Source organism: Diabrotica virgifera, chromosome 9 (assembly GCF_917563875.1).
Source record: "Diabrotica virgifera virgifera chromosome 9, PGI_DIABVI_V3a".
Taxonomy (NCBI): Eukaryota; Metazoa; Arthropoda; class Insecta; order Coleoptera; family Chrysomelidae; genus Diabrotica; species Diabrotica virgifera.
In genome coordinates, this window is record NC_065451.1 from 37,575,503 (window position 1) to 37,598,912 (window position 23,410).

The following is a 23,410-nucleotide window of genomic DNA, read 5'->3' on the forward strand; positions in this document are numbered from 1 at the left end:
TCAAATCGATTTTTCTAGAAAACTGCGTATTCTTCTGAGTTAAAGCAAAAATACCTTTTAGTACAAAACTATCCCAGAATTTAAAAATACAGTGACAGAAATGCTTAAAAGTTAGACAGAAAAGTATTCGATAAAATATCCGTTTCCGTACCCAAAACGGACCCCTATGACCGGTACTAAAAATTGACAATTAATAATTGACATTTGACAATTGACCTCTGGAAGATCAATAAGTGTACCAGTTTTCGTTTTTCCAAATAAAAGCATTCTGGAGTTATTAAAGAAACTAATTACAAGACTTCGATATGCTTCTTCTAGACGAAGCATATCGAAGTAGAGGTCGTCCGCCAACCAGATGGTCTGATGACATCAAACGGATCGACAGAAATTTGATGCAGACAGCACAGGACAGAAATGCATGGAGAAGACTGAGGGAGACCTATATCCAGCAGTGGATAGATCCGGGTTGAATTATGACGATGATGAATTACAAGACACCATCTTTAAAGAGCTCTAGCTTTCCACGGAAGCATTTTTTAAATAGGTGAATTGAGTTAAATTTTCTTAAAATTATCTGAGGAATCTCCGATTTCCGTTTGTTATGAGAGTTTCTGGACACCCTGTCTAATATAATGGGTAGGTAAATTTCCTACTATAACCAATAAATTGTAAAAATTGTTTACTTACTTTTATTGCGTTTACTTAGATAAAAATATGACCTAATCACTCAAAATAAAGATGTTACAGTTTGCTATTAGATTTGCAAAGTGTGTAGAAATTCCGAGACATTATTCAGGAAAATAATATTTAATAGGATACGATTGTTTTAATTATATACAAATTAATTTTTTGTATTATTCATCTTTGCGGTTATCCTGCCAAGTTTTAAACGGTTTTAGATTAGTGTTTTTTAAGCATACTCGACATGGCATGACTCAGAAAATTGTGGTGATATGAATATGTTTGTATAACACCCTGAAATAATTTTAGAGACACACAATTTAATTTTTTTTATACGAAATAACTATACAACCATCCTGCCTCTTTGAAAATAGATTTATATTAACCTTCTTGAGATATGTGCGAAATGGCATGACTTTCCACGAATTTTCTTACACATTTTTTATCTACATATAGTAAAAAAGGTGTAACTAAACATCCTGCCATTTTGAATAATGTCTACTAAAATTATTTATTTTATAACAAAATTTATTTTATTACTTAGAAAATCACGGAACCAGAGTGAAAATTTTATACAGAATTTTCTAAGAAACAAGTGAAGTTAAGTTAAACATTAGGTGACGTCATGCCAACATTTTTTTTGGTCATTTTGAAATAAATATGATTAATTTATTAAGTTGGCAGGACTTAGAAAATTATGAAAATTTCATTATTTTCATTACATGTTTGTATATCTGTATACTCCCTTAGTCCTTTTGCAACCGTCCTGCCCAAAAAATTTTCTTCATAAAATAGACAGTATCCTGTTATTCTATGGATATGGCAGGACTTAAAAATTCATCGCAACTCCCAATTTTTTTTTTCATTGAAAATCTAATTTTCACAGGAGAATGTCACAGGAAACCACTGGATTTTTCCACAAATTGTAAGTACCTTCTCTAACCTTCCTTTATTGCAAAGGGCAGGACTTAGAAAATCGTGGTTGAACTTCTGTTAATATCTCCCGGTTTAAAATTCCATGTCAATCCAAGCGGTGCTGTAAAATTTTAAGCAAAATCGTGATTCAATAAATCAAAAAATAAAATTTTGCAATAAAGCAAAAATATAAATCTTCACCACATTTTTAAAATCATTTTTAATAAATAAATGTAATTTTCGGTTAAAATAACTTTATTTTAAGATAATATAAGTTTTTCGTTAATCAATTACTGTGAAATAATTTCTTAATTGTTATAAATGACGTCACTACGATTTAAGAAAACAAAAACAATTATCTCGGCTTCAGTTTGTCGTAGAAAGTTTTTATTTTGTTTAGAATCTTTATTTTGTCTTCAGCAACAATAACCTGCAACAATAACCTGCAAACTCATAAGATGTACAGGGGCGGCCTAAGTTCTAAATATTTATTACGAAATTTGCCCCCTTATTTTCAAACCCGAAATAAGAGGTTGAAAAATGTTATACGCATTTACGTACATCAGAATATGAAAATATAAGTCTTTAGAAGGAGAGTAGATCTTGGATTAACTCTACGATTTTTTTTAAAAAGTTATAGCCTTGGACATTTGACTCCTTGGGATAAACAAGTTATAATATCTAAGCAACAAGTTCACCCATCGGGCTCTACAAATTTTTTTTGTATACACCGTTCTTAGGCGTCAACGCCCTTCGGTAGGGATCTATGGAGGAGTATCACCAAGCCGGAAGCCCTTATCCCTTCCCGTACTGCTCCTCCATAGGCCGATCAGACGCCAGTTTATTCCAGACCAAGTCCTAGACTCTATTGAGTTTTATACTACGGCGTTGGCCTTTTATAAATTTCATGACCTAGCTGAGGCTCGAACCAGCGACCGCAAATCGCAAATCCACTAAACTTGTCGATCGACTGAGCCCCAGCTGACTGGACCGTCAAGACCGACACAATTTTTTTTTTTTTATGTTTGTTACAAATTTTTTTTATGTTTGTTATTAGAAGATGTTCATTTTGAAGCATGAAAAAACACGTAAAAGTTATTTTTACAATAAATAATGCAATTGCAAAAAACGGCCATTTAGAACTTTTGGCCGGCTGTTTTGCAATAACCGATTAACGAAATTAAACTTGCCATAACTCAAATTATAGGTTTTTTAATTTACTACAATTTTCTATTTAAAAGTTTTTCTCCAAAATAAATATCCTAAGCTGCAAAATTAAAAATCTTGAATAATTGCAAATTTAGCAAATGAAAAACGTCATAAATACAAAACCGCACAAAATTTTTGGTTACATTTTAGTAGTAGTTATTCCTGCCATCGTCCTTTACAACACCTGGTGCGTTTCAAAAGTTCCTGAATTATATTCTGAAATCGACCTATTTTTCACCCACAGCTTGGACTAATATAAATTATATATGATTCTCAAGTCTCATTACCTAAGCCCACTTCTTTCAAAATAGTTATGAGGTTATCATGTATGTATTACTCTATCAAATACCTTCTTGTAGTCGAAAAACATATATATATATATATATATATATATATATATATATATATATATATATATATATATACTTACTTCACAGTTGGCATCTCTGCACCTCTGCATAAGCACACAGCGAATAGAACCTCTGGGTAACCAAGGCAGGGGTGTATCACTTTTAAAAACGTTTTAAGTAATAGCTAAGTATATAATTTGAAATTGTTATTTTTTAGCTTTCACGAAATGGGAACCAAAGATTTACCATCGGTTATAACGTATATTACCAGAGTTACAAAGAAGCCAGGTGAACTTATTTATGTTGGCCATTCGATGGGAACAACTATGTTTTATGTATTCGCATCGGAGAATGCACGAGTAGCCAAAAATATTAAAGTAATGGTTGGGATGGGATCCGCTGCTTATATGACACATATAACATCCCCAATTAGATATTTTGCACCACTTACGAAGGATCTAGAGGTGAGTAACATATATCATTTACGATAGTTTTTGCTTCTTTTTTTCTTAGTTGTTTTACGTCTAAATTGGTTTATTGATATGATATTGCAGGTCCTTATTATGTCTAAACCGGAAATTCACTTACCTATGTCTATCAATACATCCCATTGTCCATGTATTTCTAATTTTGGCCATCATCTTAACTCTTCGATACTTTTCCCTTTATTTCTTCCTATTCCGTCGATTTCCTTCCGGTCTACCCTTTCTCCTTTTCCTTATACTTTGCATTTCTAATATTTGCTATGTAATTATTTCTGGTTTTATTCTCTTGATATGTCCAAACCAAATATTTGCTTCCGTTTAATGTATTTAGTAATTAGACCAGTAAGGATCTGTGAAAAAACGTCTATTTTTGGATGTAAGAGGTGGCATTCGGATTTTTGCAGATAAAGTTAGGTGACAACTTCAATAATAATAATTGACTTATGCTCTTTCTCAAATATGCCCGGAACATTAATAAAGAAATTAAAATATTTAAAAATTTCGAAAAACATCGATTTTTTTCTGCTTTCTTTGCTTATAACTTTAAAACGATTCGTTTTAGAACAAAGTCGTACAGAAATAAAATAAAGATAATTGAATTCTGTATGACATACGACTGGTCAAAAATGTCTTAACTTATTACCTTTTCTGCAATATAGCAATAAATACAAAATAAGGGGGCAAAATACGCCTGTTGTTATTCAATGTTTTTAACCACTTTGGTGGCACTTAGAACCTTAGTAATTCGCTTAGGAAATTCTTTGTAACATACTTAAACCGTGTACCAAATTTCATTAAAATCGACTTATAGATTTTGCATAATAAATTTGCAATCTAAATGTTTTTAAAAAAGTTCAAATATTTTAAAATCTTTCTGAACAAAAAGTAGACCATTTAGAAGTTGTCTAATTTTTTTTACATGTAAAGAGGTGCTCTACCTATCTAATACACTTTACATAATTAACATCGGATTATTTAAGGGGCGTCAGCAATGTTTTAAACTTATAAACAATTTTTTGGCTTATAAAAAATAGCTTTGTTTAATATTTAAAAAAATTAATTTTTAGCAATGCAAATAATTAAGACCGGTATAATTTGACTTAAACTTTCAAATGCTGTCAGCAGAATTGCTATTTTATTTTTTAATCAAAAGTTATTCGCGTTCAAAAATTGCAATTTTTCGCATTTTTGAAAGTTCCACTGCGTTTATCTCGAAAACTATGCATCCTACGAAAAAATGTAAGAACATTTTTTGCTTAGAATTACCCAAGAAATAAAAAAAATGTTTTATTTTGCGAAAAATCGATGTTATGTAATTCCTCAAGTTCTTTGTTTATAACAATCTTATCGATATCCGGATCAACTGTTACCCAAAAAAATCGTGTTCTACGGGTCAAAAAATACATAAAACTCTTTTTTAGCACCCCCTCCTGGCCACAGGACTAATTTGTTTATAAGCCAAAAAATTGTTTATAACTTTAAAATATTGCTGAGGCTGCTTAAACAATCCCATTTCAATTATGTAAAGTGCATTAGATAGGTGCAGTGCTTCTTTATATGTAAAAAAATTGACAAATCTTTGTATGTTCTAGTTTTTGTGCAAGATTTTAAAAAAATTTTATTTTTTAAAAAAAGTTTAGATTGAAAATTATTGTTGTTCTGAAGCTATTTTGTTGTGGCATTTTTATAATCAAGTATATTCAAATGGGAAATAAGCCACAATTTTACCTAAAAATGATTTTATTAACGTTTCGACGCCCAAGTCGGGTGTCGTTGTCAAAATACAAAATAATACTAAATAAACAAAAATGTTGTTGCTTAGTAAAAAATTCTTCTAATAATTTATTTAATCTGACTCATTTATATCGAAAATTGGGCGTCGAAACGTTAATAAAATCATTTTTAGGTAAAATTGTGGCTTATTTCCCATTTGAATATACTTGATTGCAAAATTATTATTCAAAATCTAGTTAGTCAATTTTAATGAAATTTGGTGTACGCTTCTAGCACATTACAAAAATTTTCTAAGCGAATTAGGAAGGTTCCAAGTGTAACCTAAGTGATGGAAAATCATTGAATAAGGACAGGCTTGTTTTGCCCCCTTATTTTATATTTATTGCTATTTTGCAGCAAGGGTGATACATTAAGACATTTTTAACCAATCGCATCTGATAGAAAATTTAATTATCTTTGTTTTATTCCTATACGACTTTGTTCCAAAATCAATCGTTTTAAAGTTATAAGCAAAAAAAGTAGAAAAAAAAAAACGAAATTTTTTGAAATTTTTAAATATTTTATTTTTTTTATTAATGTTCCGGGCATATTTGAGAAGGAGCATACATCAATTATTATTAACGAAGTTATCACCTAACTTTATCCGCAAAAGTCTGAATGTCACCTCTCACATCCACCTAAAAACAGATCCTTACTAGTCTAAATAGGTTTCTGCTTTATTATTTTGTTTAATGTTGTTACGACAGTTCCGTAGATTGATCCTACATAGAAAAAGTTCCTTGACGTAAAAGAAGAAGTAGTCACGTACGAGAATGTTCTAGATGCCATGGAATAACCCAAATATGTCTGGTGACGTCTAGAACGTCAGAAAATCTATATAAACATAATGTGTTTGACATTTTAGATTAAAGTTTTTTTTTTATTATTATTAATGGCTTTGAGATAGCCAATTAGCAAGACTATTTGTTTTTTTTTGTATGGTATTACAATAACAATTTTAAGTTTATATATATATATATATATATATCGAATGGATTTAGTGTCCGCAGTCATATAAACCCAAACAAACAACAAACAAAGTTTATATCTAAGCCTACTTATTATCTAAATTTATAGGGTGTGATAATATATTAATGGATACATTTTTTAATTTTGTGTGATATTTTTACAATTTTTAATTTTAATATCTAAGCCTATTTAAAATTTAAATTTACAGGACGTTACATATTCGTAAAGACATCGTAACGTCTGCTTATTTTTTGGAAAAAGAATTTCGTTTAAATTGACAGGTAAAGGACAATTTAGATCAATTAACTTTTCATACATTACTTTAATATTTTGTCTGTACTGTCCACACTCCAATATGAGGTGCTGTAGGTCTCCCATTCCATCACAGGCGCAATATGAGTTATCATCACTGATACTTATGCTGTGTTTGTATGCTGGGGTTAGTGCGTGATTTGACCTCATTCTGTTTATTGTTTTTATAAATAGCCTATTTGATTCTTGTTTAAACCATCTCTCATTGGGAATTAGTGGTTGTGGTAGGGGAGCAAAGTATGCTAAATGTGCAGTCACTCGAGCGTTATGGGGACCTATTGGGTTTTAAAGAGTAGGTCCTAAAACCAAAAAAAGTTAAGTAAAGTTTTCCATTTTAGTGGGCGCTTGCCATTTTTTAATTTAATTTTCCATTTCCACCAATCGTTTTTTCCGATTATAACGCCATCTATCCATAATTCGAAAAAATGTTTCGAATAAAAGTTACTTATTTTTACGTAAGGAATCCAAATCTGCAATAAAAAATGGGGGCTCTTGTTCAAGATTTTAAGGTAACCCACCATCCCATCTCCGTGGGGCTCTTGTTTGGGGCCATTCGATATATTCTTAAAAAATATTGAATAAGTGTATTTTACAGTTTTTCGATATGATGTTCATTTCGCGAAATATCGCGGGATTCGTATTTAAAATATTAAATTTACCCCCCACCCCTCTCCGTGGGAAGTCGTGTTTGGTATCATGCGATAGATTTTTAAAAAATATTGAGCACGTATTTTTTAGTTTTTCGATCTGTCAATCATTTCGCGAAATATTCGCTTTTTTCTTGTGAAATTTTGGGACTCACCCATTTCCTTACGCCCGGCTCAAATCGTCAGTTTTTTGAAATATACACTCTTTTGCATGTACTTAACTTACCTTATCTTAATCTGACAATTTCGAGTTTCTTTAAGGATAGATTTTTTTTTTCGGGCCCCCCTTAACGAACTTCCCTGTGTAAAGAGACAATATATGGTAGAGGTACATCTGCAGGGTACCAGGTTTCTCCCCATATGATAATCTGACGCGCTCGAGTAACTGCAAAAATCCCCGCTTGGGCTCCCCTACTATTGGCAATTTCTAAAATTTATTCCCGTTGTACTTTGGTTATATACACGTGGCCAATTTTGTTTGCAATGGTTTTTACTGATATTATCTATATCGGTTACTGGTAGAAGTATGTTGTTTATGTTTCGTTTGGTTAAAGCTGCAGATTTAGCTAATTTGTCGACTTCTTCATTTCCAAATATTCCAGAATGTGCTCTAACTCAACAAATAATAATTGAACTGCCCGTGGAAGTGATATCATAATAGAGACTCTTAATTTCTATCTCAATGTGTACCTAATTAATAATAGATGAAAGTTGTAATTGCGTATTTAAAGTTATTAGTTGTCATTGTGTTGTAAAGTATTGTAGTTTTGTTCGTGTTAAATAAATTGATTTCAAAAAAGCGTACTTAACATTGGTGACAGCGGTGGGGTAAAATAGGTTATTGATTATCTGAGGTTTTGACTCCTTCGTTTTCTCTAAATCTTATTTCTTTTAATTTTGGGCGAGATTTGGAAAAACTTTTCGCGGCTTAAAACTCGCGAGCTGAGATTAGTGCTCCATTTAGCGTGTTGTAGTGTTGTAATCGGAGAGCCTGTTGCATTTCGACATCATATAGTCCATCTTTGACAGCTTTTTTATTGATTTGTTCCAGAAAATCTCTTGGTACCTGAGGATATGTCAAATAAAATAATCTTTTAATATCGGCTTAAAATTCTTGCAGGCTCTCATTATGTCTTTGATACCGAACTTTTAGCTGACTTTGAAAATTTTGCTTCAGATGCTGCTGGCCATATCTTGTCTTTAAAGTTTGAACAAGAGTCATAACTAGTTGAACCCTGGGGAAGAAATCGTAAGAAAGTTGCTGCCTGTTCTCGAAGCGACATCACCAAGGAAGCTGCCATTTCTTTCTCATTCCAACCAATTGCTCTGACTGCAGCTTCGAACTGAAAACGATAAGTTTCACACGCTGTTTGACCATCGAATGTGGGTGGTTTTCAAATTTTGCTGTTTCTCATTGTATCAGGAACTGTGGAAGATGATGAAGCTGTTTGTTCTGGTTCCACATTAGTTACTGAAATAATATTAAATAAAGGAGCTTGGTTATTAATGTTTCTTTCTAAGTCAAATATTTGTCTTTCTAGATTAAATTTCAAATCGTTTTGTCGTTGTTTTATTTTACTTTTTTAAATACTTTTGTTGTTGTATTAATCTATGGTCGAAATGGTTTTGTTGTTTGTTATATCATTTGTTGCTGTATTAGTTTATTTTCTAAATAGTTTTGTTATTCGTCTATTTCGTTTTTTTTAATCGGTTTTTATATCGTTCTGTTGTTCCCCTAATTTATCTATTCTACTAGCTGCTGTAAAGGAAGCTGTGATTTCTTTCTCATTCCAACCATTTGCTCTGTTTTTGCGCTGCAGTTGCTTGCGCTGCAGCTTCGAACTGAAAACGATAAGTTTCACATGCTGTGTGACCATCGAATCTGGGTGGTTTTAAAATTTTGGTGTTTCTCATTGTATGAGGGACTGTGGAAGATGATGAAGCTGTTTGTTCTGGTTCCACGTTAGTAACTGAAATAATATTAAATAAAAGAGCTTGGTTATTAATGTTCTTTCTAAGTTAAATATTTTTGTTTCTAAATTAAATTTCAAATCGTTTTGTTGTTGTATTAATCTATGGTCGAAATGGATTTGTTGTTCGTCTATTTTGTTTGTTATATCAGTTTTTAAATCTAGGTCTGGATCCCGCATAGGAAAAAAAAATTGATTAATAGCAAACTGAAAATTTGTTAATAGCTTAAGGGTGTCTAGTCGGTTAAACATTGATATATGGGAACACTGGAACAGGGGCAGTTTTAATTGTGGAACAGGTTAAAATTTTGGAATGGTCAAACCACGAAAACGGCACATTTTTTTTTTCCGACAGAATAGACTTAAACTCTCCGAACAGAGATTAAACTCTCATGCAAAAATCAGACTGCTATTTATCACCTGTCATAATTCCTGTCATTTGACATATTCTACATGTTCCACTCATTAAAACGCCCATTTGGTGATAAATAGAAGTCTGATTTTTGTATGAAAGTTTAATCTCTGTTCGGAGAGTTTAAGTCTGTTCTGTCGGACAAAATACATGTGCCGTTTTCGTGGTCTGACCGTTCCAAATTTTTAACCTGTTCCACAATTAAAACTGCCCCTGTTCCAGTGTTTCCATATATCAAAGTTTGTCCGACTAGACACCCTTAAGCTATTAACAAATTTTAAGCTTGCTATTAATCAACTTTTTGTTCATACGCGGGATCCAGACCTAATCCTTTTGTTGCTGTAGGTATTAGTTTATTTTCTAAATAGTTTTGTTATTCGACTATTTCGTTTTTGAAATCCGTTTTTATATCGTTTTTTAGTTCCTTTAATTTGTCCATTCTACTAGTAATTTGACTTACCTCTAACTGAAAATTTTCGTGAATTTGAGATAAAATATTTATGATTTTTACCTCTACTTGCCTACGCCTCTCCTCATTTTCTTCCTCTTCTTGTCTACGCATCTCCTTCTTTTCTTCCTCTTCTTGTCTACGCTACTTCTTCAGCTCTTCCTCTTCTTGTCTACTCTTCACTTCCTCTTTATCTTTCATTCTTAAAAACCATGCGGGGGGTCTGGATGTATCCATTTCGTTCTCGAATTTAGTAGATCTTGTATTGACCATAAACAATTATTTTTTTAACCCACCGTTGTCACCAATATTACACTTCTTCTAAATAACTATTCAAACTCCAACCGAAATTACCATACTTATAACTTTTAACAAACTGGCAACAGAAACTCAATTACAACTATTCTCTAAAATGTCAAACACCTGTTTTATAGATTTTCTGACGTTCTAAATGTCACCAGACATTTCGGGTTATTCTATGACATTCTTCTTCTTCTTCCTTTATTAGGTTATATCCCTAGGGATAATTCGCCCAGCTTACACCAGGGAAATACTGTTGTCTTGCTCTGGGCCATCGAATATTTCCAAATATATATGCTAAAGCCTCAATTTTTTTTAAATATTTATTAGCAGGAACATCTTCTTATAGGACCAGACAGTCCTTATAGAACTTCTATGACATCTGGGCCCAGAGCACGCCAAGAAGAATTCTATTTTGCTGACGTCACAAAATAGAATTTCATAATGGGAGAATCGACGGTTGCTAGGCAACGTGACGTCACTAAAATAGAATTCTATTTTGCTGACGTCACAAAATAGAATTTCATAATGGGAGAATCGACGGATTCTAGGCAACGTGACGTCACTAAAATAGAATTCTCTGGGCCCAGAGCACGCCAAATAGAATTCTATTTTGCTGACGTCACAAAATAGAATTTCATAATGGGAGAATCGATGGTTGCTAGGCAACGTGACGTCACTAAGATTTAATTCTATTTGGCGTGCTTCCGCACCTGGAATATTCCCTTAGGTGACTACTTCTTCTTTCACGTCAATGGACTTTTTCTATGTAGGATTAATCTACGGAACTGTCGTAACAATATCTTCAGTTCTTACCCCATCCCATTCTGTTTTCCCGCACATTTTTCTCAAATGTTGCATTTCTATTGCATTGAATTTTAAATCATGTTTCTTATGAGTTGGCCAGTTTTCGCTTGCGTATGTTATTATTGGCACTGTTATCCTATTGTGATGTTTTCTCTTAGCTTCCATGGTTAAATCTTTGTGTTCTAGTGTTGCTATATTGACAATTTTATTATTTGTTTTAGTGGTTACGAAAATACTTGGGATTTAATCAATTTTTACCAAATAATAAACTGATGCGTGCTCTTAGTTATCAATGCGAACTATTTAGAATAGATGCGAAAATGTGCGAAAATCTTATTTTTGCTGTATGTGGATTTAACAAGGAAGAATTTAACACGGTAAGTGAATTTTCAATAAAATAAAATACAATCAAACTTTCGTAGTGTTTATGTAGGAAATATAGAGATCATCTCGTTAATTAATAATTAAAGTAGTAAAAAATGAAAGATGAATCAGAGCTTCAGATTCATCGTGAAGTTCCGTTCGGCCTTCACTGAATTTTCTACACCATTTGCGAACATATTGAACATATATATGCACTTTTTCGCATAAACTTCGGTTAACTGGTGACGAATTTCAATAGGTGAAATACATTTTGCATTTAAAAAACGTATCACAGCATGAATTTCGTATTGGCGGGACCTCCATCTTCGAAGGCTGCTAGGCTGATACTGAGCAATGCAGCGAAGCTAAAGTGGTGGGGTGAGAGGGAGGGAGAGTTTATATGTAAGGTAGGGCTGCCAGATTTAGCCCAGCACGTCGTACTTCCGGTACAAAATCCAGGAATTTAGAGTATGCATGTTGATAACATAAAAGGGAATGGCATTTATTGATTTTCACATGGCTTTCGATAGTATTGAAACCTGGTCCTTTTTGTCAGTCTTAAGGGATGCTCGAATAGACTCACGGTACACTACACTCATTAAAAATATTTATGAGCAGGCCACATTCCACATCAAAATCAATGAAGACGAAAAAACCGAAAAAATACGCCTTGATAAAGGTATTAGACAAGGTGATACTATTTCACCAAATTATTTCAGTCATATTATTTCATTTTTACCTTAGCATTGGAAAATGTATTCAAGCAGCTCGACTGGGACGAAAAAGGTCTAAAAATTGATGGTGTACGTTTGAGTCATTTGAGGTTTGCGGACGATATAGTATTATTCAGCACAGATATCAAGGAACTGGAGCAAATGATGAAGGAATTAAACCAGCAGTCAAATAAAATAGGTCTCAAAATGAATCTTCAGAAAACCAAAATAATGAGTAATGTACAAACTAATCTTGTGTCTAAAACGTAGAGTTTATGACAAATGTATCTTACCTGTAACTACATATGGACTGGAGACCATGGCATTTACGAAGAAGACCTTAGAGCCTCCAAAGAGCAATGGAGAGGGCCATGCTAGGGATTACTTTGAGAGACAGAATCCGAAATATCGACATTCGTGAAAGAACAAAGATTACTGATGTCACAGAACGTATAGCAAGGCTCAAGTGGCAATGGGTCGGACATGTTGCCAGAGATAATCCCGAAAAATGGACACAGAGACTAACAAACTGGAGACCAAGAGAGAACAGGCGAGGAGTAGGCAGATCGCAGAAGAGGTGGGCAGATGATATCAAACAAGTCGCGGGCAAGCAGTGAATGAGAATTGCCAAGAGTAGAAATCGATGAAAGCAAATGGAAGAGGCCTATGTCTAGCAGTGGACGTACATAGGCTGAAGAAGAAGAAGAAGATATAAGGGAAAATAGACAGTAGAAGGGGCCCAGGGGGGAGGAGACACTCGTGGCTCCAAAACTTGCGGCAATGGTTCGGATTGTCATCTGCCGAACTATTCAGTTCTGCCGTAAACAAAGCCAGAATAGCCATATTAATTGCCAACCTTCGGAACGGACAAGGCACATGAAGAAGATGTTGATAAAAACCCGACTTACTGGTTTTGCAGACATGTACTGCTGCATAATAGCGCTTGGTTTTGAAAGTGCACATCTGTTTATCTACAGAGCTTTTCTTGTAATGTAATGCTTTAAAATTATTAATTATTTAGGTAGTCAACTACTAGTCGTAACTAATCTAGCTGATCTTGATCTGGATTGTTTTGATCTACATTGGTAATATCGTTTAAGTGTATAAATTTTCTTATAGATTGATTTTATCAATGACATATACAAACTGAAAGGTCTCATATGCAGAATTCACCATTAGGTATAGAATAGAATAGAATATCTTTATTCATCCAATTCGATCACAATGCGATATAGGACAAGTCATGTAAGTACATAATACATAATCAACAAAACATAATCAACATACAAGTCATATAGGACAATTACATAAAATACAATCAACAAAATACAATTTAATAAAAAAATAATTATGCAATATAGAGCGTTTCTTAACCCCGTCGTTCCTCATTCCCTGTAGTATTTTATTAAGTAAAAGAAATCATTTAAGTTGTAAACGCGTAATTGGATCAAACATGATTTTAATTTATTTTTGAACCTTTGAATATTATTTTCATTTCTCATATCAAGTGGCACACAGTTGTAAAACTTAGATCCTGCAAAATCAGGGCTAGTTTCAAAAAGAGTTGTGGAATGTTTACACACGGTTATCAATATAATAACACGCTTATAATAAAAATTAAAATGGTAAATAGTTATTTAAATCTTTAAATCTGTGGCAGAAACAGCTGTCCAGAGATTGTGCATCCCTCTGAATCGAAAGCAAGCAAAACCATCTTTTTACTTTTCTATCTTTACTCAAATTTGAGTACTACACCGAGAGAAAAAAATTCTTGACATAAAGAAACTTTATTAATATTTAAGAAAGATCGACTTGGCATATTGCCTAAGAAATTTATCTTTGTATGTAAGATATAATTTTTTAAAATATTTCAAATAAATTCTACTATAGCCAAAGAAATATATCTTAAACATAATTGAACTATCACTTTCTGGCAAACTTCAAACCCATTTATCAGAAAGAAATTACACTTGATGTTAATTAATTTTATTAGTCATAAAAATATATTTTCGACACATTACAAAACTATTCTTTTTCAGCAATAATATTTCTTAGTAAGGAATATTATTATTTTACTATTAATAATTAATGTATTTAATGCTAAGAAATATATTTCGAGTTAGAAATAAAGTGATATTACATACGGCGAAATAAATCATTGTGTTAATGTAAAATGATTATTTATTATTAAAACAAGATATAAAACGTTATTATTATATACAAATATTTTCTCTACTCTTAAACCACTGGCTTCTACACAACAATAAAAGGATGGAGAGGCAAATCCAACTTCTTCAAATTTTCCTTCTTTTGTTAATAGCACTTTGTATATTAGCAATTCACTAAAACAAAATCGTTATGTAGAAGTAATCGATATTTAATAAAAGTTTTTTTATAAAGATATAGATATTTATTTTGACAAATTTAGGAAATACAAAATAAAAAACAAATACACGGCCCCACATAAGAACTATTAATACTAATAATAATCAATCATATTTAGTTCAAACATGGCATTATTTAACCTACACATCTTTGTTTATTTTTTTCTTTTTGTTAATGAAATACTAATTATTTATCTGTATAATATTAAGTCACACAATAAGCATTGTTTAGCTAAAACAAGAGGGAAAATACAACCAATGTAAAACATTGAAGCAGACATAATAATATATAATTTTCTTAATTTTTATAATCTAAAAGAGACAGCATACCTAATCATTAAGAAATTTTATTACGGGAAAGTATTATTAGTTTACATCTAAGTCATTTAATACATAATAACTAATTCACGGATTTCGGCAATAACATTTCTTAACCATAAACATATATTTCTTTTAGACTAACTGATTTCTTTATCTCAAATAAATTAACAGAAAACATCCTCAGTGTTGCACCCGCCATGTTTGATATAGCGTTTTATTGTATATTTTTATAGAAGACGATACATTCCAGGAACCTATTATAGTTGATACATAAGTATACACATTTTTAAAAAGGTACTTACATGTATGAAGTTCTACCATTTCTGGAAGGCCCCGCAGTTGGTTAATAACTCCTTTCTTAATATTGTTCTGAAGCTATATATTATATCATTCTGTCCCAGCTTTAAATTGTGGCATATTTCCCAGTTAGAATAATAAGCTCCTTTATTTCAGAGTCGTCCATCATTATACCTAAAAAGCATATAAAGATACTATTATGTTTCTTTTTTAACCATTCGGATACGCAACAATATTATTAGTACATCTTAAATTACTCAATTTACTTTTATTTAATACCTATATATGTACGTACCTTCAAAATATCCGCTAATTTTTAAAGAACACCAATAAATCCAAGATACATCTATATGAACATGAACATATCACGCCATCTTGACAAACACTGACGACTAAATCCTAAATAGTTAATCTGCGCAATTCTTTTGTGGAAGAAAATCTCTTTGCAAGTAACATTTCGGCATTAATGACAAAGTTTTTATTTTATAACTACAGTTACTACAGAGGGTATTTCTGAAGAATTATTTCTTGTGGTTTAAAATATTTATTTGATTGCAAGAAAATTTCTGGTTCACAAATATAAATATGGAATAACTTAACATTATATTTCTTATACTGCAAAATATTTGTAGTTTTCAATTTAAGAAATAAAAACTTTAGGATAAGAAAATTATATGTAACTATTAATGCATTTCTTAGTATTGAAGGAATTATCTGTAAGAAATTATTGAGTTTTGTTTAAAAAACTCGTTTCTTTATATGTGAACCGGTATGTTTAAGTTAATAGGATATGTTAACTTTTAAGAAATATTGCTCAAAGAAATCGGTGTTTTAGGAGAAAAGAAATTGTTCTCTCGGTGTGGGCGTTTAAGGGTTAATGCATTTCTTAGCATTGAAGAAATTATCTGTAAGAAATTATTGAGTTGTGTTTAAAAAACTCGTTTCTTTATATGTGAACCGGTATGTTTAAGTTAATAGGATATGTTAACTTTTAAGAAATATTGCTCAAAGAAATCGGTGTTTTAGGAGAAAAGAAATTGTTCTCTCGGTGTGGGCGTTTAAGGGTTAATGCATTTCTTAGCATTGAAGAAATTATCTGTAAGAAATTATTGAGTTGTGTTTAAAAAACTCGTTTCTTTATATGTGAACCGGTATGTTTAAGTTAATAGGATATGTTAACTTTTAAGAAATATTGCTCAAAGAAATCGGTGTTTTAGGAGAAAAGAAATTGTTCTCTCGGTGTAGGAAGTTTCTTTCATGTCCTCTTCCTAGACGACTGAAAACGGAATGTGACTGCATATAGTAAAGTCCTTTTTGTCTTCTATATTCGTCGTCTGTTGTCTTATAAATTGTAAAAGTCGCAGATTAAGGATGTACCAGAAAGAACATTCAACAAGAAAATCTTCAGATTTAAATAACTATTTATCATTTAAATTTTTATTATAATGGTGAATTCTGCATCTGAGATTTTCAGTTTGTTTAAAAGATGTCGCTGGATTGCGTCCCAATGGTGATTTCAATGATCTTTGAAATTTCCCTTAAATAGATGGGCTAGCTGGTTTTCGATTCAGAGGTGTGCACGCTAGCGCTGTTGAGGAAGCCTGCAATGGCTGAAACAGCTCTCCAGCGTTTGTGGATCCCTCTGAATCGAAAGCAAGCAAAACCATCTTTTTACAATGTCATATAGTTGCAGACACCTAAATATTGTTCTATATGTGTATCAATTAGTCGATCTAATTAGTTTACTTGGATTTCTGAATATAAATTAGATTTTGAAACTATTTTGTCTATTAGAGATTTATTAAAAAACTAGTTGAAGAAAGCAAAAGGTGTAGATAACTCCAGTAGTCAGCTTTTTTTGTCATGTGTATTAGGATGTATCTAATAGGCTACACAGCGGAATGATGCAAATCAATTTTTAGGATATCAAATGAATTGTTGTATTTAATATATCTATCTGAAAACTGTGTTGTAGCAAATCTGCTAGATTGCACAGTATAGAGTTAAACTATACAATTGTATCTATATTTATCTACATTTTAGGAAATTCTTCCAATATTATTAGCAAAGGACCCAGCTGGAGCTTCTACCAAAACTATCATTCATTATGCCCAAGAAATAAGAAACAATGGTAACTTTCAAAAATACGATTATGGTGAGGAGGGTAATATGATTGAATATGGTACCGAAACTCCTCCATTGTATAACATAACTAGTATCAGAACTCCCATATATCTCATGTACGCTATGAACGATTGGTTATCCAATCCAGTGGTAAGTATTTTATTTAAAATAAATTATAGTAATTAATTAAAGTACATACTTATTTTATCGTTAAGCCTTGTTTAGATATATGGGTGTAAGGCATTCGAAGCTTTGAAGTGAAAGCTCCAAATACCGCGTTTCTTGGCAATCAACTCCGCTTCTCCATAACTGTTTCCTTGCGTCTTCAGCGCCTTTCCAATTTCGCTATTCCACGTCCTTGCTCATCTGCCTCTTCTTCGTTTTTTGTTAACTACTCCTTGCTACACATGCTCACTTTCCTATTATAAAATCTTTTCTCCATCTATCGATTCTCGTTTCTCGTTACTCCAAAAACCGTTCTTAGTTACCACATTTAACACGTATGTATCTTACTTTTGTTCCTGTCACTTAAAGTCCAAGTCAGTTTCTGAGCCGTATAGTAGAACGGGCACTTACTACGGGTAATACTACTAGTATTACTGTGCAATACTTTTATGTTGGTGCTGATACTGATATCCTTTCTTGGAATAAACGCATTGTTTGATGTGTATTCGCTTTAGTTGCATTCGTTACTCTGTTGTTGATTTCTGGTTCCATTTTTCCCTCCTCATTTACAATCGAGCCCAAATATTTGAAATTTTTATCTTGTTTAATCTTTCTAATCTATTTTGACATCATTTTCTTCAACCTTCTCGGAAACTAAAATATCATCAGATTTGTCTAGGTTGATTTTCATTTTGTATTTAATAAAACATTCTACAATAAACAATAACAATAACTAAATGATGAACCGGAGGGACCGCAGACGTTCGGATACAATTAGCGTCTCTTTGCAAAGACAATGACGTCGACTTTGCAAAGTAACAAGACACTTACTCAACACACACACTACACATTACACCTGAGTTAGTGATAAGATATACAATTACGTGGCTAAAGGTTCTAGTTCTAAACCAAGGCCAGTATCAGAGGAAAAAAAAAACTAAATGATGAGCATATATCAATTCAATACGAATATTTGTCGTAATTTTCTAACTCAAACTCTTACGTGTTTGATACTTCTTTATGCTTCTTCGTTTATCGGATATGTTCCAAAGTCTCTAATTTATTTCGCAATGTGCTCAAGATTTCGTCAATAAGGATTTGTAATATTCTTCTCTTTATGGCATACTTATGTGGTTTACTCTCCGTGTTTCTTTGATATATCACAATAAAATATCACAATATTTTCTGAAGTTTCCTATAAACATACATGTTGTAGATACTCAAGTTCCACCCAATTGTTTATTTCTTCACATTTCGTATAATTTTGTATTCACAGACAAAAATATTGCGTATTTTATCTTCCATCATTATGTTTTGATTATTTTAACTTTGAAATATTATCTATTTTTTATTTCCTAACGTGTTATTCTGGAATGTTTAACGTGTATTACAATTTGTTAGTGGTAATAGAATGCTTAGACATAGTATTTATACTCAAATATTGCATAGTATAACATTTATTATTGCATAGTATAACATTTAAGCAGTTTTATAGCCCAGTAGTTTGTACACTGCTGTATATCTCCCTTGTTTTTGTAGACAGGTACTAGTATACTGCTACTCCATTCGTCTGGCATTTGTCCAACTTCCATAATTCTATTAAATAGACCTGCTAGCCAACTTATTCCTGTCTCTCACAATGCTTTCCATACTTCCCCAGGAATATTATCTGGTCCTACCGCTTTTCCTTTCTTTATTTTTTTTCAAGCGCTTCAAAAAATAAAGAAACGAAAAGCGGTAAAAGGAGTCCCTGGTGTATATGTAAAGATTGTGAGGGATATGTATGAGGGAGTAACGACTAGTGTTAGGACAGGTGTGGGAGAGACTGATAAATTTCATGTGAAAGTAGGATTGCACCAAGGCTCGGTGCTTAGTCCGTATTTATTCTCATTAGTTTTGGACCAGAAAACAGCGAAACTACAGGGTAACATTCCATGGTGGTTAGTGTATGCTGATGATGTCGTGTTAGTAGGAAATAGTGAAAAAAACTTAGAACAAAAACTGGAACAGTGGAGACAAGCTCTGGAGGAAAAAGGTTTAAAACTTAGTAGGACAAAAACAGAGTATTTGGAATGTGCATTTAAAGATGGAGTTACTACAAATAAAATGGTATCTTTGGATGGTGAACTGATTGTAAAAAGCAATAGTTTTAAGTACCTGGGATCGGTATTACAGAGTAATGGAGAAATAGATGGAGATGCATGCAGTAAAATTAGGGCTGGATGGATGAAGTGGAAGGAAGCGAGTGGTATGTTGTGTGACAGAAAAGTTCCAATGAAGCTGAAAGGAAAATTCTATAGAACAGCCATAAGACCGGCTATGATGTACGGAACTGAATGTTGGGCAGTGAAAAAGAAAGAGGAACAACGAATGCATGTGGCGGAGATGATAATGCTTAGATGGATGAGTGGAGTGACAAGAAAGGATAAAATTAAAAATGAGTGTATTAGGGGAAGTCTAGGTGTGGCACCAATTGATGCCAAAATGAGAGAGCATAGGTTGAGATGGTTTGGTCATGTTCAACGTCGAGATGTTAATCATCCAATACGAAGAGTAGCTGAAGTGCAGATTCCTGGAAGGAGTAGGAGAGGAAGACCAAAGAAGACGTGGGGGGAGACGATTAGGCAGGACATGTTGGTAAATGGGATTAATATTGATATGACCCAGGATAGAACTGTGTGGAGAAATGCAATTAGGGAAGCCGACCCTGCATAGGGATAAGGCAAAGAGAATGATGATGAACATAACAAGTGTGTTTTGGCGACTAACAATGATTCTTGTTTGGTTTCTTGATATTGAAATATCATTTGCCATATGTCAGTCGAAGAGTTTCATTTTTCTATTCTGCAGTTTCCTTGCTGATATGTAACATAGCGAGTTAGGGTCTGTCAAAGTTGTTACTTTAGCCAATGAGGGTTACACACAAAAAGATATTACGCGAAGACTGGATATTCATTAATCCACTGCTTCTCGCATATCAAAGCGATACAATGAGACTGGAGAACACAAGCGGCGACCTTCTTCTTCTTAAAGTTCCCTCTCCTATCGGAGGTTGGATATCATAATGGCTATGGTCACTTTGTTGGCTGCTGCTCTGAATAGTTGTAATGAACTACAGTTAAACCATTCTCTAAGGTTCCTCAGCCAGGAGATGCGTCTTCTTCCTATGCTTCTTCTTCATTGGATCCTTCCTTGCATAATAATTCTCAGCAACTCATATTTTTCTCCTCTGGTAATGTGACCCAAATATTCTAGTTTTCTAGGCGACCTGGTCTAGGACTAAAAATATGTACACCGCCAAGAGATAACCAATATTTTGGGACCTCAGTCTTTGCGAAATCGGCACACTTACAGCTCCCAATCTCAAAAATGAATGACTCATCACAAGAAAAGTTATTGTAAATTGTAAGTGTCAGAATAGTGACGGGAAGACTCAAAGAGGTGTGTTAAAATCCAAAACGGCCTGCCAGAGTTCCACGCATGGCAAGAGCCCATGTTAACTGGAACAAACATCAATGGGGTAAAAATTCTTTTCAAATTTGAAACAAGGATCGGATTATGGAAGTCAGATGGACGTAACAGAGTACATAGAAGGTCTGGGGAATGTTTCGCAGAATGTTATCTTGTACACAATATTAGCTTTGGTGACGGTTCCATTATGCTATGGGTGAGTACGTATTAGTTGGGAGAGTTGCATGGAGTTTATTTAGGTGAATATTCGAATGACTGCTGAATGATAATGCAAAATCCTTGACGATGTTTTCCTTATACCGCCTTCATCGGGTATGATAACTTTGTGCTAATGCATGATAATGCAACTAAAATGCCGCAGGAATAGTCATACAATATCTGGTGGATGTTGAGATTGAGTCTCTATATTGGCTACTAATGAGTTCTGATGCAAATCCCATAGAACATATATTGGACATCCTAAAACGATGTATACAAGCAAGAAATCCAGCACTAAACTCAAAATTAAGATTTCCTGTATAAGAAGAATGAAATTGAATTTCACATGAAACCATTAAAGACCTTCTGCTAAGCATGTCTGTATCAAATTGTTACAATGTTGCCGCAAAAAACATTTTATTGTCGTTATTCTCTTTCTAATTAGAATATGATAAGCAAATTTTTTGCTATTTCATTAATTTCTCATTAATTTGTTGTAGTTGTTTAATATTTGCAAGTGAGTGGACAATAAATGTACGTACATTATGTAGTCCAGCACAACTAATTCAGCAATAAAATGTACACAGCTTTTCAAAAGGAAAGAGTTAGACTCAAAATAAAATGTGCAATATTTTTGTATGTGAGTGTATTTTAGTAATTTTTATTAGGATAATTTTTATATAGTAGGTATATAAAACATACGATTTTTTAGGACGTATTCCGTTTTGCCAGTGCTTCAAAAAATTCAGTAGGTCTGTACAAGATTAAGATGGATTCTTTCAACCATGTAGATTATATTTTTGGGAAAGATGCTGAGACTTTGGTTTACCAACCTCTAATAAAATTTCTAAGTAACTACACAGAAAGTGATTCTAGGTTAAGGAAATCAAGATTGTTTTCATGAACCTGCTATGAATGCTTCTCTGTAGCCAAAGTAATAAACCATACAGGCTCATGAAATGAACATTCCGTGTAAATTTTATATACTACTTATTTAAAAAAATTGATGAAACAACATGCTCTTTATGAAAGGTATATTTATTTTATAAAAATCCCAAAAAGATCTACAAATTTCACAGAACGTTTTCGCTCTCTAAAAAGAGCATCATCAGTGTTCTTACAGGCTTGACATGCTGAGCTACCTGGAACCAAAATGAATCAACCAAAATGAATCGAAAGAGCCACCAGGAACACTGACATACATGGGTTAAAACCTTTTAAATATCGACTAAATGTCTCACATAGGAATATTAAATATAAAGTCCAACGTGAGACATTTAGTCGATATTTAAAAGGTGTTAACCGATGTATTTTTGGTGGCTTAGCATGTGAAGCCTGTAAGAACACTGATGATGCTCTTTTTAGAGTGCGAAAACATTCTGTGATATTTGTTGGCCTTTTTAGGTTTTTTACTAATAATATAATTTTTATAAGAAAAATTGTTCATAGAATTTTTTTGTAATAAATGGTAGGTATACCTACAGCTAGTTACAGGGAATTCTTCCTTGTTGATACTTATGTTTAACTTTTTAGTATAGTGGGAATATTGTGATCTTATATTATTTAAAAAGGAGGTGAGATTTATTATATAAAATAGAAGATAATGAAATCAATATTTATTTAAAAATAATTGTAAATATTGACTATTTAAATTAGAAAATCAAGAGAAACTTGAGGATATTAGTGTTATTATTACATTCACTATTGAAATGTTCCTTAAACAATAATGTTTTTTTGTGTTGATATTTAAAACTTATAAATAAAGCATGCCAAGACTGTCAGTCTTTTCTTTGTATCAGCTCTAGTTTTTGAGATATAACATACTTATCAAATACTTAAATATTATTACATTTCTGTATATTCCACTACTATAATTGCACTATGTTTATAAAAAAAAATAACAAATTCTAAGACAAATGGGCAAATGAACAAAATGGCCTATTTTGGTGTTCATGTAGGAGATCAAGATAAATCCTGAGCTCCACATGTAGTGTGCAAAACTTGTATTGAAAACTGGCGACAGTGGACGAAAGGACAACGAAAATGTTTAAATTTGGTTTTCCACTGGTATGGAGGGAACCAAAAAATCATTTTGA

General features: G+C 32.6%; 1 protein-coding gene across 1 annotated transcript in view; it reads left to right on the forward strand.

Annotated features, from left to right (window-relative positions):
* Positions 1–23,090, forward strand: part of LOC114331074 (lipase 3) — a 57,553-nt gene extending 34,463 nt beyond the window's left edge. Inside the window, exons 4-7 of the mRNA XM_028280549.2 lie at positions 3,373–3,619; positions 11,500–11,655; positions 17,400–17,630; positions 22,027–23,090. Of these exons, the coding sequence (XP_028136350.1) occupies positions 3,373–3,619; positions 11,500–11,655; positions 17,400–17,630; positions 22,027–22,218 (826 nt within the window). The 3' untranslated portion in view covers positions 22,219–23,090. The remainder of the gene's footprint in view (positions 1–3,372; positions 3,620–11,499; positions 11,656–17,399; positions 17,631–22,026) is intronic.
* The last annotated feature ends 320 nt before the right edge of the window (positions 23,091–23,410 follow it).